Raw genomic sequence first — 23980 nt, forward strand, 5'->3', positions numbered from 1 at the left:
TTGCAAAATTGCTTTTCTAAAGCAAGAGGTACAGCCAAGCAAAAACTTGTTTCATGTTTTGATGGCATGTTGCCAAAGGGCCGAATTCGCAGTAGGTGACTTCCAGAAGAACAAATGATCTCTGATGCTGGACTCCTATAAACACCAAGAGTAGCAGCCAGTGGGCACCATGTGATTGCTGGGGGGCTGGCACTGGGCAGCCTTGTCAAAAATCAGGAGCTGCTCTGCAGTCAGTGTCAAAGTGAGGGTGAATCCTAGCTGGAGTCTCTGTACACCCCTCCAGAGATGTTTTCTGATCCATACCCAGCATACTGCATATATAAGGCAAATCATCTCAGGCTCATTAAAACAGCACCATCTGAGCTGGAATAGGGATAGGAGCTAGTGGGTGCAGTTGGTGACTGGCAAGAAGCAGAGAGTGCCCCAGCACCAGAGTCTGCACTCTCTCTTTGCTTCCAAATCTCATGTTCACAGCAGGTGATTTGCAAATGACTTCATGTTCTGGCAGGGGAAGTTTAGAGTGGCTATTAAGGAAAAATTTCTTCACTGAAAGCACAGGTCAGGCATTTGAATAGGCTGCCCATGGAAGACGTGTAATCACTATCCCTGGGAGTGTTCAAAAGGTGTGTGGATGTGGCCCTTGGGGACATGATTCAGTGGTGAACATGGCAGTTTGGGTTAATGGTTGGTCCTTTCAGCCCTAAGGATTCTATCATATTCCATAGCCACAGGGGATTTCAGAGGAGGCTAAACAGCACAAGAGATGGGTCTTTCTCTTTCCTCTTCTAGACAGCCCCTGCAACTCCCTGCCATCAGTGCACAGAGATTTTACAAAGGCACTAATTGCTTCCAGCTTTCATAAATATTCTGGTTTAGGCCTTTAACCAGGATTAATAAAAAGAGTGTGGGTTTGTTTGGTTTTCATGCAAATGCAAGCCTCCCTGAGGGAGATATTCTGTTAAACTCTCCCCAATGGCTGCTTTAAGCAGAGTTCACTCCTTCTGAGGGTTTCTCCCAAGCCTTGGGTCCTGCCTGCTTGCTTGCACAGGTAGTGCCACTACACTTGGTGCCACCACACAGGAAGTCTCTTCCCAAAGCCAAGGCCTCTGCTTCAGCTCTGCTTTCCTTTACAGTAATTTCCACAAATCATTATCTATACTGATTTCCTCTGTCTAATGGAAAAAACTGGAAAGAGATACAATCACTGCAGTAGCGATTTTTCTAATATCAGCAGGTTCTTTCCTCTGACACTGTATAAAATGGAAAGAAATTTGAAACATTTCACAGTTTCACAATTTCACTTTTACTATTCTTCATCCAAGTCTGTTTTCAATACCTGAGGTCACCTGGAATCTCCTTTGCTCAGCTGCAGTGGCTCCAATCATGAGAGGTGGGAAGCATTTCGCCCTTGGCAGGGATTGGTGTGTGTGTGTGTATTTTCTGCATCTTGTTTGTAGTGTAAACAGGCACAGGCACGGAGGTGGAGTATTCCCACACGGTGAGTATTGCCCCTTACCGGAACTTGCAAGAGAGCTGGTAATGCAGGTACTTTGGATCTCATTTAGTAATTATTCTGGAAAGTGTTTTAGCAGATGCAATTAACTCATGATGCTGGGAACAAATATGTAGTGGCAGATTTTTAAAACCTCCTGGAGCCTGTTCCAAAGTGATAAGCTAGAAAGGACCATGGGTTTTGCAGCTGTGTTTCATCTTGAAAACAAAGTTAGCCGTCCAACATTAGCCATCCCTTTAACCCAAAGAGCCTTTGTTTTAAGCATCCTGAGAAAATAGCAATAAAAACCAATATAACATCAAAAATTACTTAGCTAATGCTCCTATTTATCTACATTTACCCACTCATGATGGGTAATTACACAAGTACCCACTGTAAAATAATACCACTGGAAGTTAGCCACACATAATTTTCCTGATCACTCTACTCTTCCCTTCCTGCACAGTGCCTTCCAGACACTGCCTTGCAATAAGATGCAAACAACTGCAAGTGAGAGATGTTTTAGAGAAAGCTGCATACATCTCTCTGGACAAATATGGCATTTAGAAAAACAAAGCAAGAGGCCTGAGAATTTTTGACCTGACTCTTTACTTTATCCAGTAAAAAGCATGAATGTTCTTACTGCACATTCAAATACAGTCACTGTGAAAATGTGGATGTGTGAATTAAGGAAACAAAGTGTTGATCACATTGACTGTGATATGTCCCTGTTTCTCTGGACCAGCAAAACTTCCAAATGAACCATACCTCAATATTCAGTCAGGCCTTTCAAAACATAACCAAGTTCAAAGTTCTCTAGTGAGACAAATCTCACCCACTAAAGGACAAGTATATTTCTGAAGGCTCTTAAAAAAGAACGTGCATGTTTTTTTGGTGGTTGTATGTATCTATCTTACATCAATTAATTTAAGGAATCTTTTCTGACAATCTGTCAGAAAAGTCAATTTGTCTTTATAGTCAGATACTCAATGTCTGTGATGTTCCTACCAGCTAAAGTTATTTCTGTCATCCCCAGCTGCTTTCCTCTAGTGAATCCACCTCTGCAGAGTTACTGCAACAATCAGAGCAATCACCATAGAAAACCTTTCATAAAAAATGGTCCAATTTTCCTCTGATCATCATCTGACAGAGCTTTGTTGCTGTTTTGTCCAGGAGAGGGAAGACAGAGAGCTGCAGCTCCTGAACATCTGCCTCCTCAGCTATGAGGGAGAGCACCTGCAGCCTCATGTCACAGATTTTTTTTTCTATTCTCCTATAAAATAAACAACATTTCCTTTTTGAAAATCTCAAAGACTTCTGCTTTCTCCTCTGTTGTGTTATCACCTATAGATAATATCATCATATGCACTGATGTAATTTATTCCATTTTCTTCTGCACTGGCACAACCGGACTCAGGACAAGGATTTGTTTTTTCTGATGGATACAATAAAAATGGTATCAATCAAAAGAAAGAAATGCAAAACTAAAAGACAACTAAAAAAATAAGTGAACTTTGCTGAGGAAGAGACTTTTGAGACATTCCATCACCCTTGCGGTGGTTATCCTTGCATTAGCAATGTTAGGGGCCAAATGGCACTAGCAGGTGCTGTATGACCTGTCCCCTAGCAGTACAACCACACCTTGGGTGAGCAGGGTTATTTGCATTACAGCAATGATATCATGCTACTTCTAGTTTGTCTGGGAAAAAATAAATAGGGAGGCATGAAATGAAATGATACTGAGAAAGGCTGAGAGGGGATGAAAAGTCTTTTCCTAACTTCAGCTTGGACAGCTCCTTTCAATGGGAAGCACACAGAAAACCTTGTTTGCAGGAACTTTACAATTTTGCTCTTCCCCACGGAGAGTTTGTCATCCCCAGGTCTTCCCATATTGCTGGCAGGACACACACCATGCCAAGGTGATGTGCAGAACGCCACAGCTCGAGCAGATAAGGCTGATGAAAACGGGGAAAGCCATTTTTCACTCACTACACCAATTTTTCAGCCACTTCTCATGGCTTTTGGAAATGTAGGACCCAGAAGTTTTCCCAGACTCATCTGCTACTCTGAGCTTTTAATTAGAAGTAGGTAAAAAGCTCAGAAAGCCCAGCTGTTGTGAAAACGCTGGAACACATCGTGAGAAGCAGTGCCTATCTCCTCTCCCGCAAGCTATTCTCACAGCCCCATCACCATGAGCCAATGTTTATCTATTCTCCCTAAATATTTATTAACATGAATTAACAGGTGACAGGTATTTTGACATTTAGAAAAGAAGCACTGCTAATTGAGCAGAAAAACAAAACCTTGAAAACACCCACCGACCACAAATACACAAATACATGTAAATGAAGTCTCAATCAGATCTGAAAATCACCAAAAACTAAACTATTGCATACACGATGCCTTCACTGACTCATCCCTCAGAGAGCCTCCTGAAGTTCTCAGCTTGCTCCAGGTAATCTTCAAAGCAGAACACCATGATATCATTACACATGTAATAATTAGTGACCTGGATGAAAACTTTACCAGCAATATCACTTTTCAATTAAGACTTTTAGCTGCACCGAGGTGCAAGAAGAGCTGCTTGGTGCAAAACAAATGCTGTGAGCCTCAGGTCTGCGGGGTTTCATGTGGCTCAAGATGCTGTGAGGACACAGTGTGGGGCTGTGGGGGCACCAGGGGCGCAGCAGGGACATTGGTGTCCGTGGGGACATTGAGGACACAGCAGTGTCTGTGTGTGGTTGTGGAGATTCAGAGACAGTGGGTTCTGTGGGGACACCGCGGTGCCTGTGTGGGGCTGTGGGGACACTGAGGACACCGCGGTGCCTGTGTGGGGCTGTGGGGACATTGAGGACACCGCGGTGCCTGTGTGGGGCTGTGGGGACACTGAGGACACCGCGGTGCCTGTGTGGGGCTGTGGGGACATTGAGGACACCGCGGTGCCTGTGTGGGACTGTGGGGACACTGCGGGCACAGCGGTGCCTGTGTGGGGCTGTGGGGACATTGAGGACACCGCGGTGCCGGTGTGGGGCTGTGGGGACACCAGGGCACACGCTCAGCAACCCGCACCTCCGGGACCCCCGCGGCCATGGCGGCGGCGAGGCGCGCACCGGGCATGCGCGGGGCCCGCTCGCCGCTCGCTCCCCTCGGCCCGCGCGTGCAGCACCGCGGCCAGCGCCCGCGCGCACGGGGCGGGGCGGGGTTGGGCGGGGGCGCGCGCGGGCGCGGCGGCGCGCGGAGCCGGAGCCGGGCACGGGCACGGGCACGGCGGCGCCGAGCGGAGCGCAGCCCAGCGCGCTCCTCAGCTCGCCCGGCCGAGCCCAGCCGTCGCCGCCGCGATGTTGGACCCGTCGTCCAGCGAGGAGGAGTCGGAGGAGCTGGTGGAGGAGGAGAGCGGCAAGGAGCCGCTAGCGCCCGCCGCGGCGCGGCTCTCGCCCAGCCGCCCCGGCGAGGGCCCGGGCGGCGGCGGCGGCGGCGGTGCCGGCGGCGGTGGGAGCGCCGGGGGGCTGCAGCCCGGCGGGCGCGGCAGCAGCGCGGCGCGGCCCGCCAGCCCCAGCCCCTCGGTAGCCAGCGAGAAGGAGAAGGATGAGCTGGAGCGGCTGCAGCGGGAGGAGGAGGAGAGGAAGAAGAAGCTGCAGCTCTACGTCTTCGTCATGCGCTGCATCGCCTACCCCTTCAACGCCAAGCAGCCCACCGACATGGCCCGCCGGCAGCAGAAGGTACCGGCCGTGCGCTGCCCTGCCCTGCCCTGCCCGGCTCTGCCCTGCCGGCCGGGCTCTGCCTCTCCTCTCCATCACCCACCCACCTTTGGCTGCTCCCTGCCTGCCCCTGCCATCCACCCACCCTCCTGCCCCCTTCTTACCCAGCCGGTGTTGACTTACCCCCGTGCACGCTCTCTAGATCCCCCTCTGTCCGCATCCCTGCCCACTCCTCTCCTCTCCTGCCGCTCCCGGGCCTGCAGCTCCCCGGGCACCCCAAGGGCACTCCCGGCTCAGGGCACCTTGGGCCCACGCGGAGCGCTTTGCTGGCAGCAGCCCTGGCTCGGAGCTCGGGGCAGCCCCCTGACCCCCTGTCACCCTTCGTGCTGCTCCCCGACATGCTCTCCCACACAGAGCCGGTGACATACATCGTTGCTTCTAGTTACGCAATCTAGTCGCGATTCGGGAAGTTTGGGATGTTGGCCTCTAAAGGTTGTCGAAAGGAGAGAACTGGGTTATATTGCTGGGAAACGCCAGGCACGTGCTGTTGCCTCCTGCAAAGGGACTCCGCAACTCCATGCTTACTGCAAAGTTTGCTTAACTGGGAGTGCTGGCACTGACTTGGGGAGTTGCTGAGTCTCATTTCAACTTCTTGCAAGTGTTTATGTTTCACGAGCTCCCCAAGACCGCCTTCCTGGTGAAATGCATCAGCAGAGGTTTGCGGTGAAGTCTCTGCCACAGTCCTGACTCGTCCTCCCCCAGTGTGTCACCACAGCAGGGCCGTGTGCTGCTCCACGCAGAGGCTGGGCAGGAGCGCTTCACCTGGGCTCCCCATCTCCAGGCGCTCTCTTGGAGCTTGTTTCTCCTCTGAGGCACAAGCTCATGGGCCAGGGCAGAAATTAAGTTTCTTCTGGATGTGGACACAGGCATCTTTCAGTCAAATGTAGCCAACTTTTTCCCTGTGGCAGAGAGAGTTGATCTGTGATGTAATGTAGCTCTCTGAAACAGCTGGCTGATTTTTTGTCACCGTTTTCGGTTGAGTTTCTTAGACGGCAGTTTTAGCCTTGATCCTGTTCTGTGTTCACAAATGACCTTTGCAATTCAGGCAGACTCCTGGATGTATTGATGCAAACGACATTCAGTTCTGCTACACCACAGGACTATTATTAGTCATTGCAACATACGGAGGTAGGAAAGTGTATCCGTACTGTATCATGTAGTTTAAAGGCAATATAGGACAATCTGTTGCTGGAAGCTTGAATGATCTGCTTTTGTTTGCTGAGCAAAGTACATAGCTGAAATTATAGCCAGGTTTGGAGTTTCTTTTATCTGTTCTTTTTCCCTACAATGCTTTTCAGCAGATTGTGAATTTCCAAAGTCGTTTTGGCTTTTGTTTCCCGTGTAACTTCTTTGTGTTAGAGAAAGATGATGAAACTTACATTATTATTAGTTAGTTTCACTGAAATACAAACAACTAAGTCCTGCAACTGCATGTAAAAGTGAACTGAAGATGAAACTTACATTATTGTTAGTTTCACTGAAATAAAACCAAGTCAGTCCTGCAATTGTTTCTCACATAAAAGTGAACTGAAATTGATAAGCAGTTTATCCAAAGGAGCATGCAGCATTTTAGCAGTTCAGAGAAGAGTGGCTGGGAAGGACAGTTTATAGTCACTGAGATCAAAATAGGGCCCTGTGAAAGGACAGAAGGGAGAGGAAAAGGTGGGGAATAAAGTGCAGGTGAAACAAAGAAATGAGGAGTAATGAGAAAAATTACAAAATGGCAGCAATATTCAAGGCTATGTGGAAGTTACACAGGATCTTGGGAGGAAAGAATCCATTCTCTGTGAAATGAAGAACATAGGGAAACATTTCTGGCTTATTAACATAGCTAAAATAGCTGTGTCTTGGGGGCTGACCCTCTCCCCTCAAACTTAGCAGTGAAATAGAATTGGGAAAGCTAAATTTACCATGATAATACATGTCAAATTGAATTTACCCTTTAAAAGGTGAATTAATTCTGGTTTTTTTTTTGTTTTCTCTATATCCCTATATTCAGTTGTCATGATCCTTGCCCTTTTTTCTTTGCCACGACTCCTGTTGAAGTCAATTAAAGGACTACCAGAGCCTGGAGTTTGTTGATGAACTTCATGTGCTCCTTTGCTTTGCTTTCCTAACACATCCCTCTGGGAAAGGCCCTTCCTTCTCTGGCTGGAGGGAGACCAGAGGGTGAAGGTGAGGGACTTGATTCCTCTTGAGCACTGAGCTTCAGTTGCAGTGTATTGGTTGGGTCTTCAGTAATGATAAAAGTGTCAGGTGCTCAAGACTCACCAGAGTGGAACAAATGCATTTTGCTTCTTAGAGGAAAGGTGAGAGAAAACTGGATTTTGGTCCTGCTCTAATGGGGGCTGTTGGGTCAGTTTGCTCATCAGCAGAAGAGAGATAACCTGCTTCCTTTCCCATGTGCCATTTGCCTCTCCACCCTCACAGTCTGCAGTTTGCCAGGGAATTGTTTCATCCTTGAAGAAATAAGGAGCAGAAGATCCCCAAGTATTGTTATTTGCAGTCTCCAGGCTGGTGTGCGGGACCATGCTCCCTCCTTTCCCAGTGGTGCTGGACACAGAGGCTGCAGGGGCTGCTGCTTGATCCCCTGCACATGCAGGGCCCTGGAGATGCCAGGCCTGACCCTGCCCATCTGCCCTCTGCAGTCACTGCCCATGGACAGGGTGTCTGGGAGCCCCACTGGAGCCCTGCCCAGGTGAGGGGACCTGGCTCCACACCCATGTCAGGGAGGTGCCACCATAGAGGTGTCTGGGCAGAACTGTGCAGCAGTGAGTGCTGGGGACCTGTCCCCAGCCCTACTCAGAAGGTTCTGCCCAGTGCTGGAAGGAGAAGGATGAGGTTTGGCTTCACCTGGCTCGCAGCTGTAGAATGGGTGATGCTATGACCCCAAGCACAGCCCAGGCAGGGACCATGGCTTTGCAGGTGAGGCAGTGAAGCTGTTGCCCTGCAGAGTGGTTTCCTGTCTGGGGTATCTGATAACAACCAGCCCACCCCCACCACAGCTGGAGGACCACAGCTGAGATGGATTGTGTTGCAGCCAGCCCCTGCCAGGCTCCCAGAGCCCAGGCAGCTTCTAATAGCTTCACCTTCTTTGCAATTTCCTCAGATCAGAAGGTGTTGGTTTTGTTGTGGCCGCAGCACTGAATTCTTGCCTGGGCTATGGATCCCTGTGTTGCTCCCTGGGGTGTGTAATCCTCCCTCCTTGATCCTGCAGTGCTGCTGTGTCAGAGCTGGCTGGTGCCCCGGGGGCTGGGAACACAGTGGCACAGCGGGCACCAGTTGTGCAGCCACACACGCATGTGTAGTGCTCTGGAGCTGGAAAACGCAGCCTGGCGTTCTGCAGCACCCATGAACCACCCTGGAATAAAGGGAACTGTGTAGTTAAGGTGCTGTTGCACCACAAAGGTAATTGCCTGCTGTTTGATAAATTAGAATGTATATGAGAGCGGAGAGAGCAGCGGAAACGTGTGAATGGATGGTGTAGCTGGGTACTTACTGCATGTGGGCATGACAGCACTGCTTGTTTACACCAGCAGTAAGCTCTGTGTTTCAGATTTCCAGATTAACTTAAGCAGAAGCCACTCAGAACTGGTATTTTTCTGATCCTGACACCCCAGAAATTTCAGCCACAGAGGAAAAACTGTTTTTTACATGAGTGTGTTCAGGTCTACACCTCTGCTTTGGGTTTATTTTGATGTTTATGGGATAAGGCTCCACTTGAGTAACTACACATCTGTGATGTCTACCTGTAAGTTCTTCTATTTACATCTCACTAGCACTATTTCCCAAGGAAAAAGAAAAAAGGCTTATTAGATACCTGCCTGTGTTGTCTTTGCTTCCCACTTAGGTTTCTTTTTTAAGCCATCACTGAATTCCAGGCACATTAGAGATGCAGACAATGGTCTGCAAGATACTCATCCCTGTAAAGCTTGGTGAAAATAGGGAGATTTCATTTTTATCTTCTACCCCAGATGGGAGGAAGGTGCAGTGTGTGGGCAGCCATTATTAGACACTGGGGAATCTGAGCAAGAGACCAACTGAATGAGGAAAACCTCCCATCAGAGCTTACAATATTGCTGGATATGGAAGGCTCCAGCCTCATGATGCAGCTCAGGAGGAAAGTGGCTTTGCCAGCTCCATGGCTCTCAGAACAATGTGTTTTATTACTGCAGATGGCACTGAGCTTGGTAATTGCATGGCCAGGATGTGTGTGGTCTTTTCTCTAGATCATGCTGGTTTGTTGGAAGTAGAGTGGAGACGACCAGCCGTGCTTGGTGCCTCTTCCCACTTGATCCCAGCTGTCTGAAGCCTTTGGGAAGACAGCTCAGCCAGCAGCCTAGGGATGTTGGACAAGGTGTGTGTCTGTAGTGGTGCAAACCAAGCCTCCTTGGATGTGGGTTGTAACTTTTGCTAAATATCTCTGCAGCGCGGCAGTCAAAAGGCACAGCACAGCCCTGGAATTGGTGTTTGCTCATTCAAAATAGCATAAACTGAAAACACTTGTTGGGAAAGGGGCAGCAGGAATAACTTTTTAGGAGATAAAATGAGGAGAGCACATTAGGTCAGACATTGTTGCAGCTGTGGTTGCCACTGCCTGTCTTCCTTCCTGCAGAACAAGGGAGAAGGCAGGCAGGAGAGTAAATCAGTTCTCAGTGGAATAAATGCAGGATGAAAAAAGTTCCAGATTTGTTGCAGATTACCAGGGCTACTCCTGGGAGAAGAGGCTCGTGATTTGGGTCCCTGTGTTAGCCTGTGGGATGACGTCAGGTGCATTAGCAAAATTCTCAGTCAAATTCAGCAAAGCTCTTAAGCTTGTGCTTTGCTGAATGGTGATTGATTTAAGCACAGTGCTTAATGCAGAACAGGTGTGAGGGGTCAGAAACTGTTCTATTGGTTACAGTGCATCTTAAAATACTGAATTCCGGCCATTTCAGCAGGCACAGAGATGCTACAACAGTTAGGACACAGTAAAGCTAGTGCAGCTTTCCAAATAACCACATCTTCCTTATCGTGGGTTGGATTGTTACTCTCATGCCATACTTACACAAGTTCTCTCATAAAAGCACCAGAACACTGTTCTTCTAGGACAGACTGAACTCAGGTGGTGTTGGGACTTGTTTTAGCAGTTTTCTGCTGGAGGAATTTGTTTTTGTGATCAGATTCTGCTCTGCTGGTCCCAAGAAACCCTTGGAGATTTTTGGTTTTCTCAGTTCTGCAGGGCAGGAGAGGTAAAGACGATGCTCTGCTTGTTTTCTGTCTGTCCCTCAGTTGCTGTCTAGTGCTGTTTAGGAAGCAGCTGCAAGGTGCAGGCAGCTCTCAAGCATGAGCTGTACCTCATGCACAGCTCTGTAGTTGCAGCAAAGCTTGCAGGAATATTATTAGTGCTATGCCTATACAAACCTGGAGGAATAGTTAGGGGCTGGCTTCACCACTTAGATGGCTCAGTGTGGGCACAGGCCACTGCCACCATCGAATGAGGGCTGTGTGTGTGGCTGGGCTCATGGCTGGGGCTGTGCCCAGCTCTGTGCCAACCCTGAAGTGAAGGTGAGCCTGCTTGCAGAGCATCAGCATGGCAAGGAAGGTCTGGCACATCTTAGATGCTGTGCTGCTTAGCAGTGTGGAGTGCAGAATGTGATTACTGCGCTCAAGTTGTCTGGGATCTGCAGAAAACAGTTGTTTTCAGTTAAAACACTTATAATTTATTTTGCCAGTGTCTTATCTTAATTTAATTTTAGGAGATATTAAATATTTGTCATACTTTGGCTATTTATATACTTGCAGTTTATTGGATTGTGAAGTGGGTAATTAAATAGGCTGTGAGCTTGGTCTTTGGCTGTTGTAAAACTTTGCAGTTCCTGATCCATAGCCTGACATTTCAATTACTGTGGGTGGCACCTCTTGGGCCAGAGATGCTACTAACTAAGAGTGGAGAAGACTTATCTGATCATGCAGCTCCAAGCCCTGCTACAGCCCATTGTTTCAAAAGGTGTAATTTATGGCCTTGCTTTGCATAGTCTAGACACTCTCCCTGAAGCACTTTGCCTCTTGCACAACTTGTAATTTTTTTTGCTGAATGGTGAGTCACTTGTTCTCCATTTACCTATGTGGAAAGTGGTCGGCAAGTCATTTCCCCATGCAATTTTTTGTTAGCTGGAGAAATATTTAATTTGTTTTTAGTTTATTTAGCAGGAGCAGCCCAGCCATCACAGCTCTGCTACTAGCAGTGTATATATACAAACCCCAGAGCTACTGCCAGTGCTGTAGTCCAGAGTGGTACAAGGTAAACATCTTCTTTCTGTTTCATGATGTAAACTTGATCAGTATGTTAAGTCTAATCAATACAGTATGATCAATAAAGCTGTTGCTTGGAGAGTATTGATGTGAATCCAGCTAGTGGCTTCAGCAGTGCCAGGGTTTCACCCCCAAAATGATCTCTAGAAATCAGATATTTTAGTGTGCCTTTGAGCATTAAGACTAATTAAAACAGTAGAGTTCTCTTAAAGTAGCAGACAAAGGGACTTTCCTTGGTGATGAGCAGCTCTTCTCCATTTTTGTCACCCAGGAGGGTGGGAGGGGTTTGATGGATGGCCCCTCAAAGGTGTTCCCTTCCTGGAAATAGAGCAGGGTGAGGTCCAAGGGAAGGTGCCACCTCCCTGCCGAGCTCTTTTAGAGCATGGTGCAGGCATGGCAGGACAATCAGAATTTTCTCCTCACATTGGATGCTCCTTATGCAAGTGGCACCACCAGCTCCCAGTGGATCAGAACTGGGCCACCTTTCTTGGAGGGGATGCTCCGAGGTCCAGCAATAGGGTCCAGCTGCCTCTTCATGAGGATGGGTGAGGGGAGATGTGAGAAATGGAAGGTTCCTGGGCACTCCCCTGGGTCATTACCAGGGAGGTACTGACAAAAATACACAGAGCATCCTAGCCTGGCACTTGCTTAGCAAGAAGTTATTTGTGGGTACAGAATATTTGAGTTGCTTCAACCAGGTTTTCCTCTGAATTGTGTGGGCTTCATTTTTAAGACAGGACATAAAGTGCAGTTGCTGCGTGTTTAATGTTAACCTTTTGAAATTGTTGTTTGAAAAGGTGCTTTTAGTAATAATATTTGGTATTGTTTGTCTGTGATTCAGGCTGATAAAGTCAGACATTTTCTAGAATTTAAACACCTGAGTCAAAGTGTCATGCAAATATTTATTCATCTTGGGGTAAGTCGTGCTGTGTTTGTAGTTGTCATAGTTCAAAACCTGTCTGTCTACTTCACAGTAAGGTTGGGAGCTTGGACTTTTAGTAGTGTCAGGTATATAGTGGCCCTCATGGGTGTCTCCCCATACCTAAATGTTAATATTTGATGAAGAAACTTAATGAAATCTAGATTTAGTAATGTTTTTTAGTGACGGTGCTGTGGTGTTTATCTTTGGGGATTGGCAATACAATGTGCACATCTTGAAGGAACCTCACTGACTTTGGTAGGACTTTGGGCTGGTGCCACAATGCATTTGTGTAATACCCTGACAAACAGGGCTGATGGTCCAGCACTGCCCTTTTGTGATCTCGTGTGCTAAATTAGGGTGACATTCGCACAGAGGCAGGGCTTTCAGACTTTCTAAAATCTTCAAATCTAGCTTTCTCTGTAGACCCTCTGCAGACCACCTTCTGCTCCCTTTTTGGGGTGGGATTTAGACCACACTTGATGATTTAGGTTTAGCATTTATGAGCTGGATCTGATCCTGTACAAGCATGGAGCAGAGTGACCCTGTCCCTGCAAGTCTATCACTCGCTGTATGTCTTCAGCCAGGTGATGAATTTTGGGGGGGAAAATTTCAATAAACTTTTTGGCAGTGGAAAAGAAGTATTTGTTTAGGATGTTGTCGTTGCCTGAGGCACTTCTGCAGGAGAAAGAGGCCTCCTATCCAGAGCAGCTGCAGCACCACAGTGTGCACAGGCTCAGTTCAGTGTCTTGGAGCAGGGATAAAAGGGGGTGGTTTGGCTCCCAATTGCCTGTCTGGCACAGGGGAGGACAGTAATAGGGAGGAAAGGCTGTTTTCCAGGCACACACCTTGAGGAGCTACTGATAGAAGAAACTGTTTGTTAATAATTGTCCTCTTGAAACAGTCTCACGGGTTGCCTTGTAAAGAGCAGTGTCTGCTCTAGCATTTGGATTTGATTTCTAGCATTTGCATTTGATCCTGAGAACCCATTGAGCTGGAGAGGATGGCACTAGGAGTTTGCAGAGTCTGTAAGTTTGTAGCAGCCACTGATGTCTGTTAGTTGCAGTGTGCTTTTAATCCGTGAAGTCTGTGGGGCTGGCTGACTCCTATGGGATGCCATTCTCCCTTTCCTGGGGAATTTAAGTTACCAAGGCACATGATGCTAAGTTGGCATTGCCCTGAGGTGCAGAAGGCTTCAATCCTGTTGAAGGGTTTTACTGCTTTGAGCACCCCAACATGTGACTACAACCCACAAGTTTTTCCCCACCTCCACATTGCAGGGGAGCAGCCCCATGCTTTCCTCAGAGCCCCTCAGAGAGAGACAGTGATTTACCTTTGTTGGAAGGGACATGGGTGTGTGCGTGAGGGTCATTTCAGAGCCTGGAGTGTCACAGCCAACAAACAGACTCTGGCTGGCACTGGAGAGGACAAGGTGCCCGGCTGGTGGGATAAAAGGACTTGGCTGTTAGAGGGGAAATAGACCAGTAATACTAAATACAGCTCTGTGCTCAGTGATGTTGGTTCTGCAAGAAGGCACTCACTCATCTGGTTTCCAGTTGGTGCTTTGCTTGGGAATGAGCTGTTATCCCAAGGAGTGATTTGGGGGAGCCCTGTCCAGCCAGTTGGCCAAGTGAACCTAAATACTGTAGAGACACTTTGGGAAGAAATTTCTGGGCTTGCTCTGGCCAGCCTTGACATGTGGCTGGTACAAGTGGCTGTGGAAGGGAGAAGCTGCTCCATGAACAGCAGATGCAACCTGTGTTCCACTCAGTGCTCCCCTCAGGTGTCTCTATCCCTGTCTGATGGGTGTGGGCTGGGAAGGAAGGAGCACTTAGGTGTTATGTTTTAGACACAGAAAATATGGGATGATTTGGGAACAATTAGTTGCAGCCATCCAGAAGTTCTGTTGGACTGTTGCTGATGCTGTAGTTTTGGCAAGGAGCTACTTTCACTCTGCCTGATGTGCTGTTGCAGGGGGTCAGCTCCTCCACACCTCAGCAGCAGAGAATTTAGGCAGCTGGAAAGTGATGTGGGTATCACATAAGCAGAACATCAAGCAAAAGGCAATTTTCTTCTAAGATGCCAAACACCTTTTCCTAGTTCAGCAAGAGGGTAGAAATGCTTTGCATGTTGCATGTGACGAGTTTGCTTTTATTGTCACCACCTTCCTTCCTTCCTTCCCAGCAGACTGCTCCCATTCTCCTTGCAGCCAGAGATGATGACAGACTCGTCTCTGCCTCAGGAGGAAGCTAATGGGGTGACGCAGCAGGAGCCAGCTGCCTTGCTACCTGCATGGTGACACTACAGGGGGAAGGACAGCCACAGCCAGCACTTCTTCAGCCACAGGCCAGGCTGCATGACCTGTGCACGCTGCAAAAACCAGCTCTGTGCCTCCCACCCTTGCTCTGCAGACCACCCTCTGCCAGTGAGACCTCCAGGCAGAAGCCATCTGCTGCTGTTATGTGGGGATGTTCTGAGCTGCATGGGGTTGGTTTTTGGTGCATAGCAAAGAGCTAGCTGGAGTTAGGACTGCAGAGACTTTGTGTGTGCTCAGTCATTTGTGAGAGCAGAGCAGCTCCCAAACAGGAATCTATGCTGATGCTCTGCATTGGGAAAGAACAGGGAGCTGGGAAGGGCACGAGACCTGGCTGAGGGACTTTGGAATTGGGAAGTTTCAGCTTTGCCCCCTCCCTTTATCAGGTGTTTGGTGCTTTAGTCTGTGAACTTTCCTCCTCTGGAAGGGTACCTGTGAAGGAGCTGGGGCAGGGAGGAGGGATTGTGGCAGTTCTCAGGTGTGGTTGTGTTTTCCTTTTCCATCTCCCATTTGCTCTGCATCAGATATGCCCAGGGCTATGCACAGATGATGGGGAATAATACTCTTCTAGCCTCTAGCTGTCTCAAGAGAGAGCTGGTATCCTCAAAAGAGTTGATCATGCAGTGGTGGATTATGTTAGCCAAGGCTATGCCTGGTATGATTTCTACTTGTTTATGGGCTCCTGGACTTAAGTGGTACCTTCTACTCAAAAAGATGTTAGTTGTAATTCTGCAAAGACTCTTGAGGGTTTTATCTGCTCCAAAGGCTACTTCTTTCCCAGAATCTCTCATGACACATTCCTGCAGAGCCTGAGCCACATGCCCAGCAGGGAGAGCAGCAGTTGGTGCATTTGTTCCAGCCTAACTGGTGTAGGGAGGGAAGGCTGGGCAGAAATGATATCAGAGAGCCTGTTTTTTAAACTGTGAGCTGGCTGCTTGTACCAGCTACGTGAGCCATGGGCATCCCCTGGAGGGCTACACCAGCCTGGAAGGGAGTTATGAGCAGAGCAGTGGAGTGTGCCTGAGGCACGGGTAGGGAACAGAAGCAACATGCCAGTAGCAAGGTTGGAGGATGGAGGAAGTGAATTTGGCACTGGAATTACACTTTCAAACTTCTGATTTTGCTGGTTTTAAGTGCTGTTACAAGTGCAAGTGCTTGTGCAAAGGTTGTGAACTGAGCAGGATGGGGTCTCCATGGGCGTTGTTAGATTTCTCCATCAATAGTGAAAGTCACCGAAATGCCTGGACTCCTGTGCTGGCTGATATAAAATGGATGTTTCCTTCTAAGGCTGCATTGCATCCCTGCTGCTGAACTTTTATTTGGAGTTCCTCAAACTATGACCTCTGAAGCCTCTGTGGCAAAGCTCCTGCTTGGTACATATTTCATGCAGCAGGATGTCAGCGATAGAAATTCTTCCTGTAATTTCATCTCTCTGTAAACTCCCTTTTCTCAGCTTCTGTTGCATGCCAAAATATTCCTTTCTGCACAGAAGTCACCCCAAAAGTGAATCAGATCCTGCTGAGCAGGACAGTCTTCCCACTACCTATTTATAGTGCATGCAATTACCCTCCATGCATCTCGGAATTCTAATTGCCTTTTTATTGCTGTTTGTAGTGTGTTAAAGGTTTTTGAATGCTCATGCCTTGTGTTCTCATTAGCTCTATTTATTCCTCCTTTGGCTCCCTTCCTCAACCTCATCAAATTTAGTATCTTCATGCCTTCAGGGCCTTGGACAGCTCTGCCACTTCTGACTTCTCCCACGTCCTTGCTTGTGCTGCTGCTCCAGATGCTTTGTGTTCCCCAGTCTTGGTCTGACATGCTCTCGGGACCTGTGTCCTGGAAGGGGCTCTGTGCCTGCTGTGGTACCCTGCCAGTGATCCCTTTGCTGGGCAGGGTGCCTCAGGGAAGGTGCCTCAGTGTCTCTGAGGCAGCTGTCCTGCATCAAACAGGGCTGTTCAGCGTGGTGAGGCTGCCCGGGCAGTTAGGGGCAAGTACATGATTTCCAAATGGGGAGCAATGGTCAAGAGTCTGGGGAGCAGCTGGTAATAGGGACTGGGAGTTGGTAAGCCAGGTGAGAGGCAGGTGCTCTGGCCTGGGGTCCCCTGCATGGATTTGTTTCGTCAGGGTGGCACCAGAACTGTTGTGCCACCAGTGGTCCCCTTGTGACAAGACCCTTCTGTAAAGCCACAGTCTCTTGGGCTGGGGGCACATACAACTGGTATCACTGAGATTGCTTTTTTTGGAGCTTTGTGTGTATCCTGTACCAGTTTTCACCTGATGGGCTTGTGCAGCACCTGGCACCCTGGTGGGTCACTGGGAACAAGCAGTAGCCTCTGTTTGTCTCATATAACCTCTTGAGTGCAAAGTCCTTTATAATGTTGTTTGCTTTATGTTTTAGCCTTGTTGTGTGGCATTTCCATGGCTCAGATTAATTTAATTATCCCCCGAGGTGCTTGCTTGCTCACAGTTGTCCAGGACTCTATTGCCCTCCTCTTGTGTATTGAGGAGCCCACACAAATCTGAGTCATCAGCAAATGTAATCACAGTGTTTGATGTTTGTTCTTCCAAGTCCGTGATATATACAATGAATGAAACTGGTCTTAATACCCATCTGTGCCTCCCCTTTCAGCACTTCTTATGTTCCAACATGCTTATTTGCTGTGTACAGCCCTGCCACTCTGTCCTACCAGCATTTGTATTGACCAGAGGAATTAATGTTTTATGTAAAATTGTATCAAGAGCCTTCTCATCCTAAAGGTAACTTATGGCCAGAGCTTGCTGTCAGCAACTCTAGCATGTCTGCTAAGCACAGTGTCTGCTCAGGGAGGGCTGAGCTCAGTAGCCTGCAGTGCTCTGTGTGTTGGGCTGAGGGTGGGTGAGTGCTTCGTGCTGCCAGGCAGCATTCAGTGTCCCTGCCTGAGGCTGGTCCCAGCCTCCGACATGGTGGCACTTGTGGCATGGGCTGTGCAGCGTCACTCTAGGCTGGCATCCTCATCTGTGGGCTCTGGCTGAGTGTGAGGGTTCATTAGCCAACAAGAGAGTTACTGAACCGGAACAGCCTGGAGCTCCTTGGTCTCAGTGGGAGTTTGCTGTTTCAGGTTCCTTGTGAAAGGTGAAAGCAAAGGCAGAGCTTGGCAGTTTGGGCACTGACTTGGGGGCTTGAGTTTGAGCCAGGTTACAGGCTCAGCTCCCTGCTCACTTCTTCATAGACTCACACAATTATCCAGATCTTTCTCAAGCTGTTATCAAAAAAGTGGTGAAAATATTACTCCTGGAAGACAGAGCTTATGAGATGCTGAGTGAATTGCTTAGTGCAGGATGCAGGTCTGGGGAGCACTGGGGCTGGACCTGGTGAGAGTGGCTGTGCTGTAGCTCAGACAGACACTGAACACCAGGGGCTGCCCCTTCCGTGACTTGCTGTGTCCTCCAAGCAGCTTTTACAGCTGCTCCCTCTTAAAATAAGACAGTTAATAGTCTTGCATAATTCATGCTTACAAGTTGTACACATTTGATGATAGAAGGAGCTGATGTTTCATTTACACACATGGGGCTTCATATAGATCGTAACAGCTCTGTGCACAACAGCCATGCACCCTTTCCTGCTGTTTATGTTTGGGCAGGTGGACAGCAGCCTGCCTGCTGTTTCCATAAGCAGGGCAGTGCCTGGCTTGCCTGCAGCCTGCTCCTCTGACATTTCCTGAGCTTGTCACAGGAGCTGACCTCCTTCAGGAGGGAGAATTGCAGTGTAATGCAGAAGCAGGACAGGAAAATCTTCATCCTTATTGCTCTCAAACCCCAGCTGCTGTATGAAAGGGAGGCAGTCTGGAGTCCTGAGCCTAGTTTTGCATTGCTGGGAGTCCGTGGAGCAAGGCTCTGCTCCAGATGGGCTCTCTGGGGATGCATATGGATGTGCTCTGGCTGCCCTTGCTTGGGGCGCTCTCAGTGCACAATGCGGCCTTCAGATGTTCGTGCTCTGGTGAGGGCTCAGGCTTCAGGGACAACCAACTGTGACTAGCAGGACATGGGCATTTTAACTCATGTAGCAGCTCAGCTGCCTTCTGTTAAAGCCCACACATTCAGGGGAAGAGTAAGACCTCTGATTCTCTCCTCTCAGCAAAGGCATGAGAGCCAGTGACCAGCCAGAAGCAGCTGCCTTGCTGTTTGGTTGCTGCAGGTTTGGGAGAGAGTTACAACTGTAGTGGGGCAAATCATCTCCATTTATCTTTGGTGTTATGCCTCAGTGATGTCAGAGGGTCTCTTTACATTGCATATATATTCAGGCTAAGCAAATCACAGTAGTTTTCCTGTTAAGATTTAATGATGAAATATGACACTTATAAGTGATTTATTTTTTTCTTTAGCCAGTTGTTTCATTTGCTGTATAACCTTAATGCTAATGGTAATAATCTTTCCTTGCTGTGACTCAGGGGAATGGATGTGCCTTTTGAATTTGTTTTTTTTTACCTAGACAGAATCTTTGTGGTAGTTTGTTGTTTTTTTGGTGGTTTTTTTACAGCTCTGATTACTTGCTTTGCAATGCTCTGACCTGTATTCAAGGTGAAACTTATGATAAATATTTGCTTTAGGGGGAGAGGAGCAACCATGCTTTTGAGAAGATTAAGGCCTGTCAGGCAGCAATCCTCATTTCAATTAGACATCAAAATGCAAATCATCCAGACTTCAGAGTATGTCAAGGTGAGAGCAGAAAGGACTTTAATACATTCTGAGATTAAGTTGAAATCCTTGAGCACTTTAATTGTTCTTGGTTAGTTACGCTGTCTAGGAACCATGTGGGGGTAAGTTACAGCTGTGCAAGGAAGCCCTTCAAAGATAGATTTAGTCCCAGGGGCTGGAGGAGGGATTTGCTCACCTGGATGCTTGGGAGACTTTGATGTGTTTGAAAGGGTGAATGACAGAGCTTGGGCAGTGGGAAGACTGAAGTATTTTTTAATTTCTGCTTGAAGAGATTAGCTGTGGTTTTATGGAATGTAAATGAAATTCCTACTTTTCGTTCCCTTTTTCTTGTATCTCCTTCTGACTTCTCAAGCAAACATTAATGAAAAAATTGGGGGTAAGAATCAGCAGAAAAACCAGCTTGTCCCCGTTGAAACCATGGGTACAAGGTCGTAGCTGTTTATGTAACAAATCTCAGGATTCAAAAACTGTCCTTGGTGTCGTCTTGTGCAATTTTTCAGAGGTGTTTATGGAGTCACAGTATTATTTTGCACCAGAAATTTTAGCCATACACTGTAATTGTACATTGTGCACCTCTTTGTATCCAGTTTGAATGATCACACTTTGTAGATATGACACAGAAGCTTAATGAAAAAATAGCAAAAATGCAAATTATGCATCTATCTTATTAAAAAAAGAATAATTATGTTAGCATGTAGACTCTGCACTAGAAAAACTTCTGTAGACAGAAAAACTCTCTAGCTGCCTGTGTTCTTGGAAGCTGGACCTTGTGTGAAAAGCATTTGCAGCCACCTCACATCACCCCCTTCCCAAGGGAGCCAAGCAGCCAGTGAGCCCCCATGGCTGGCAGATCTCCCTGGCCCTGCGGGGCTGGGGCTCTTTTTGCAAGGCAGGTCTGGGCATTGCTCTTGGGAGTTGCTGGGCCTTGGTAACTCAGCAGAGGTGGGAAGGGCTACAATCAGGGAGGCAGAGGCAAAGAAACAACCTCCTGCATCATGCAGGCTACTGCTGAATCACTGTTTATGCTGTTTCTGTACCTGCTGACTTGATGCATGGAAATAGGGTACCTCTATTTTTAGTTCTTACCTTGTGCATTCATGCACATGCACGCTGAAATTATACTTTTTGTGATGGGAGCAGTTTCTTGCCTACACAGGGAAAGTATTTCAGAGTTGTGGCACAGTAATTCCCAATTTCTTCCCTTCCTAAAATCATCTGCACAAGGAGAGAGTGAGGGAGAGCTGCTTGCTCTCTGTAGTAGTACAGGATGCCCTGAGTGCCTTGAAGCTGCTGCTGCAATCGATGCCATCCAGACATGCTCCTGCCCCACTGCCTTTCTGGCAGCAGAATTACAGCTGCCAAATTTTATTCCATACCCTGCTGGCTTCCTTTACCCTCTGCTTTAGAGCTTATTTGATACCTAAATAGGATTTATCAACTTTTGCAGCAGGACCACAGTGTTTTGGTTTGTTGCTGTCAGTTTTTAATCTGTGATTTATTTTGCCCCTGTTGATGCTAGTGGAGCAATATTCAGCTCTGTCAGCAGAGGAAAAGGTCCCAAGATGAAACCAGCACATTTGTTTTGGCAGGAGTTGTGTGTTTGCTGTTACCTGCTGCTGCATTAATTGTGCTGTGAAAACAGGCACCACTTTTGAAGTAATTTAGATATAAATTACCTATATGAGCTGGGACATTGAGGTGAGGGAAAGCAGTGACTCGTTGGTACCAAAAGATGACTCTTTTCACTGGGGGCAAGATCTGGTTTATTCTGTTTATGCTGCAGGAAGCCAGTGGTTGCTGGTGGAACATTCCAGTGAAAACAAAGCTTTCTCATTCTAGTGTGTTGGGATTGACAGTGGCATTTGGGAAGAGAAGAAATAAAAAGTGCTCTGCTTTTAAATGGCTCTGTCATTCATGTAGCAGCAGCTTTGTGATGCTGTCTGTCCTCAGCTGCTGCAACTTCAGAAGCTGAGATTCCCCAGAGCTGACGAGATTATTTGACTCAGTGATATTCTTTAGAAAATGCATTATTCCTTCCCTGCTATCCTCCTGGTGCACAGGGTGCTGGTCCCTGCCACCAGAAAGCCTAGGAGTGAGTGCTGCTGCTGCTAAAATGAGTAAACTCATGCATACAGTGACAGCAAACTGGTCCAAGTACTGTGTCCCATGTGAGAAGTGTGACAAAAGGCTTGTCAGGATTCTGCCTTAAATTCCTGTGTCCAAAACCTTAAGGCTGTACTTGGCAAGCATGAGGTTTTTCCAACTGCCCTCTTTGATTTGCTCTTAGGAGAAGGTAGCAGGGGAATAGCTGCTGCTCTTGAATACTGGGTGAAGTTTGGCATCACCGGGGTGGGAATTATGCCTTTGCCCTGAAGGTCTTTGCAGCTTTGGTTTCTGGAAAGGCTGAATGCGAAACTGTCATCTCCCAGCAGGTCTCATGTCTTAAACCACTTGCAACAGACCCTGTGGCAGGCCTTGCTTTCCTTAGCCAGCTTATTCAGAGTCTCAGTATCCAGAAATTTGTGTTGCCTCCAAATTCAGATCCATTTCTTAAATAACCTTTTACTGCCCTGTGAGAGTTTTGTCTGGCCAGCAAGAATGACTTAGTGATTCTGGTACTCACTCTGGCCCAGTGATGCCTGATGTCTTTTGGGTCCTCTGCTGCCCTTCATCATTACAGAGCCTTGGCACCCACACCCAGGAGAGAATGGTGTCCTTGTGAAACCCTTGCTGGTCCAGTTTCTGTCCTTGTTTCAGGGATATCAGGAATGAAGCAGTTGCTTGCATCACTGCAGAGTAATTTTCTGCCTCTGGAGCCACGCACAGAGCTGCAGCATGTTCACTCCTCGCTGCACACACAGCCCTGGCTTTTCCTGGTGTGAAAAGCCTGCTGAATTGTTTTAAAATGTCACAGCAGGAAAGAGCTTTATTTCTTGTACTCCATCATTTATGCCAGCCCAACTTGTGAGCTGTTTGCCAGAAGCACGTGCATGGGTGTAAATGCATTGGCTTTACATGGACCTGTTTTCTGCATGTTTGTGGCTGCCCTGCTGAGAAGCATCACCAGGCAGTGCTGGAAAACTCCTGTGGCAAAAGAGGGAAGAAAGGGAAGAGGAGAGCTGGGGAGAGGTGGAAGGAAGGTGCTCCTCTTGAAGCAGAAACACCATTTGCTTCTGCTTCACCTTCTTACAAAGAGACAAGGAGGGCCTTTGGGCTGTGCAAGGACACTTCCCCCAGTAGATGGGAATGGGGTAGAGCAAGGGCTACCCAAGAACAGCTGTTTAGAAACAGATCCATGGTACCTCTTGGGTTTGGGGGGAGAAACACTGGAGGTTTGGGCACTTTTTTTCTGGACTTCAAACTGGACTGAAAAGACTTTCTCCCCAAATATGTTCAAAGCTAAGACTTACAAGGCTGAAATAGTGTGCAAGCAGCCCCAGCTCTCCCCGAGGCTTCAATTTTCAGGATTATTCAGAGATTTGCAAATTAGAAAGGTCCTGAAACCAGTTGCCTTGAGTTTCAGTGCAAAAGCATTTGATGGTATGTGGCATCTTGCAGATCAGTTCCCAGGCACCATCCCCTGTTGGTGGTACTTTTCCATCCCTGATGCTGTCTGTGGCCAGAGCTCTCTGCTTGGCTTATAGCCACACTCTGTAAGGCACAGAGGAACCAAGGCAAGGGGAAGAGGCTGAGCACAACCTGTGCAGAGAAGGTGCTCCCAAATCCGTGCTGGCTGCCAGCTCTTTCTTCACTGTGCCCAGGGAGACGCCAATGACTGTGCCAGGGATGCTGGGTGTGGGGTATGGGATGTCTCTAAGGACACCTGAGCAGACAGCTTGGAGGTCAATACCTCGTTAGAGCAAAGCCATGTGCCTGCCTTGCCTCTCTGCTCTCTAATTGCTGCCTCAGTGCTTCCTATCTGCATCCAGTAAGCAAGCTGCTGGATAGTTAATTACTGCTCTGCTCTGAGTGCTGTGTTATAGTCCATTCTGTCAATACTAATTGTTTTATAGAAATATGAAGTACCTCTTCGCCTTTCCTCCGAGGACTTGGAGATGCAATGTGAGCTTTAATGATATCATTCTCCCTTCTGTCCACTGTGAGCAGGAAAGTATCTCCCATTTTCAGTGGGCACTTAGGGCTCCGCTTTTGGGGTCTGTTCCAGTGCCTTTCCAAAAAAGCTCTTTCCTTGCCCTGGTACCTTTGGTGCTGTGTATTTATAACTAATCAATTGCAATCCAAGATCAGAGCTATGATTATCAATTGTCCTGATGAATTCAGGCAGTGCTTCATTACATTGTTCCCTTTCTGGGTTGGGTTTCTTCTTTTTTCTTTTCAACCTTTGGTTTAATAAATAGGTGCAAAAGAATAAGTAACTTAAGCAGGGGTTTTAGGTTGTCATCTACTGAGAGTGCACACTGTAGTGTGTAAGGATAGAAGATAAGGAAAATTCCCCCTTTCAGGCATGAAAATTGTCAGCTTTTGGCATTCAGCTGCATTTCCATGTA

At 47.7% G+C, this 23980-nt stretch overlaps 1 protein-coding gene across 13 annotated transcripts in view; it reads left to right on the plus strand.

Moving 5' to 3' along the window:
• The first annotated feature begins 4815 nt into the window (after nucleotides 1-4815).
• Nucleotides 4816-23980, plus strand: part of CADPS (calcium dependent secretion activator) — a 204146-nt gene continuing 184981 nt past the window's right edge. For all 13 annotated transcript variants that reach the window (XM_066558057.1, XM_066558058.1, XM_066558064.1 and 10 more), the window contains exon 1: nucleotides 4816-5211. In XM_066558057.1, coding sequence (XP_066414154.1) covers nucleotides 4831-5211 — 381 coding nt within the window. In that variant the 5' untranslated portion in view covers nucleotides 4816-4830. The remainder of the gene's footprint in view (nucleotides 5212-23980) is intronic.

The sequence above is a fragment of the Molothrus aeneus genome, chromosome 12 (genome assembly GCF_037042795.1).
Source record: "Molothrus aeneus isolate 106 chromosome 12, BPBGC_Maene_1.0, whole genome shotgun sequence".
NCBI lineage: Eukaryota > Metazoa > Chordata > Aves > Passeriformes > Icteridae > Molothrus > Molothrus aeneus.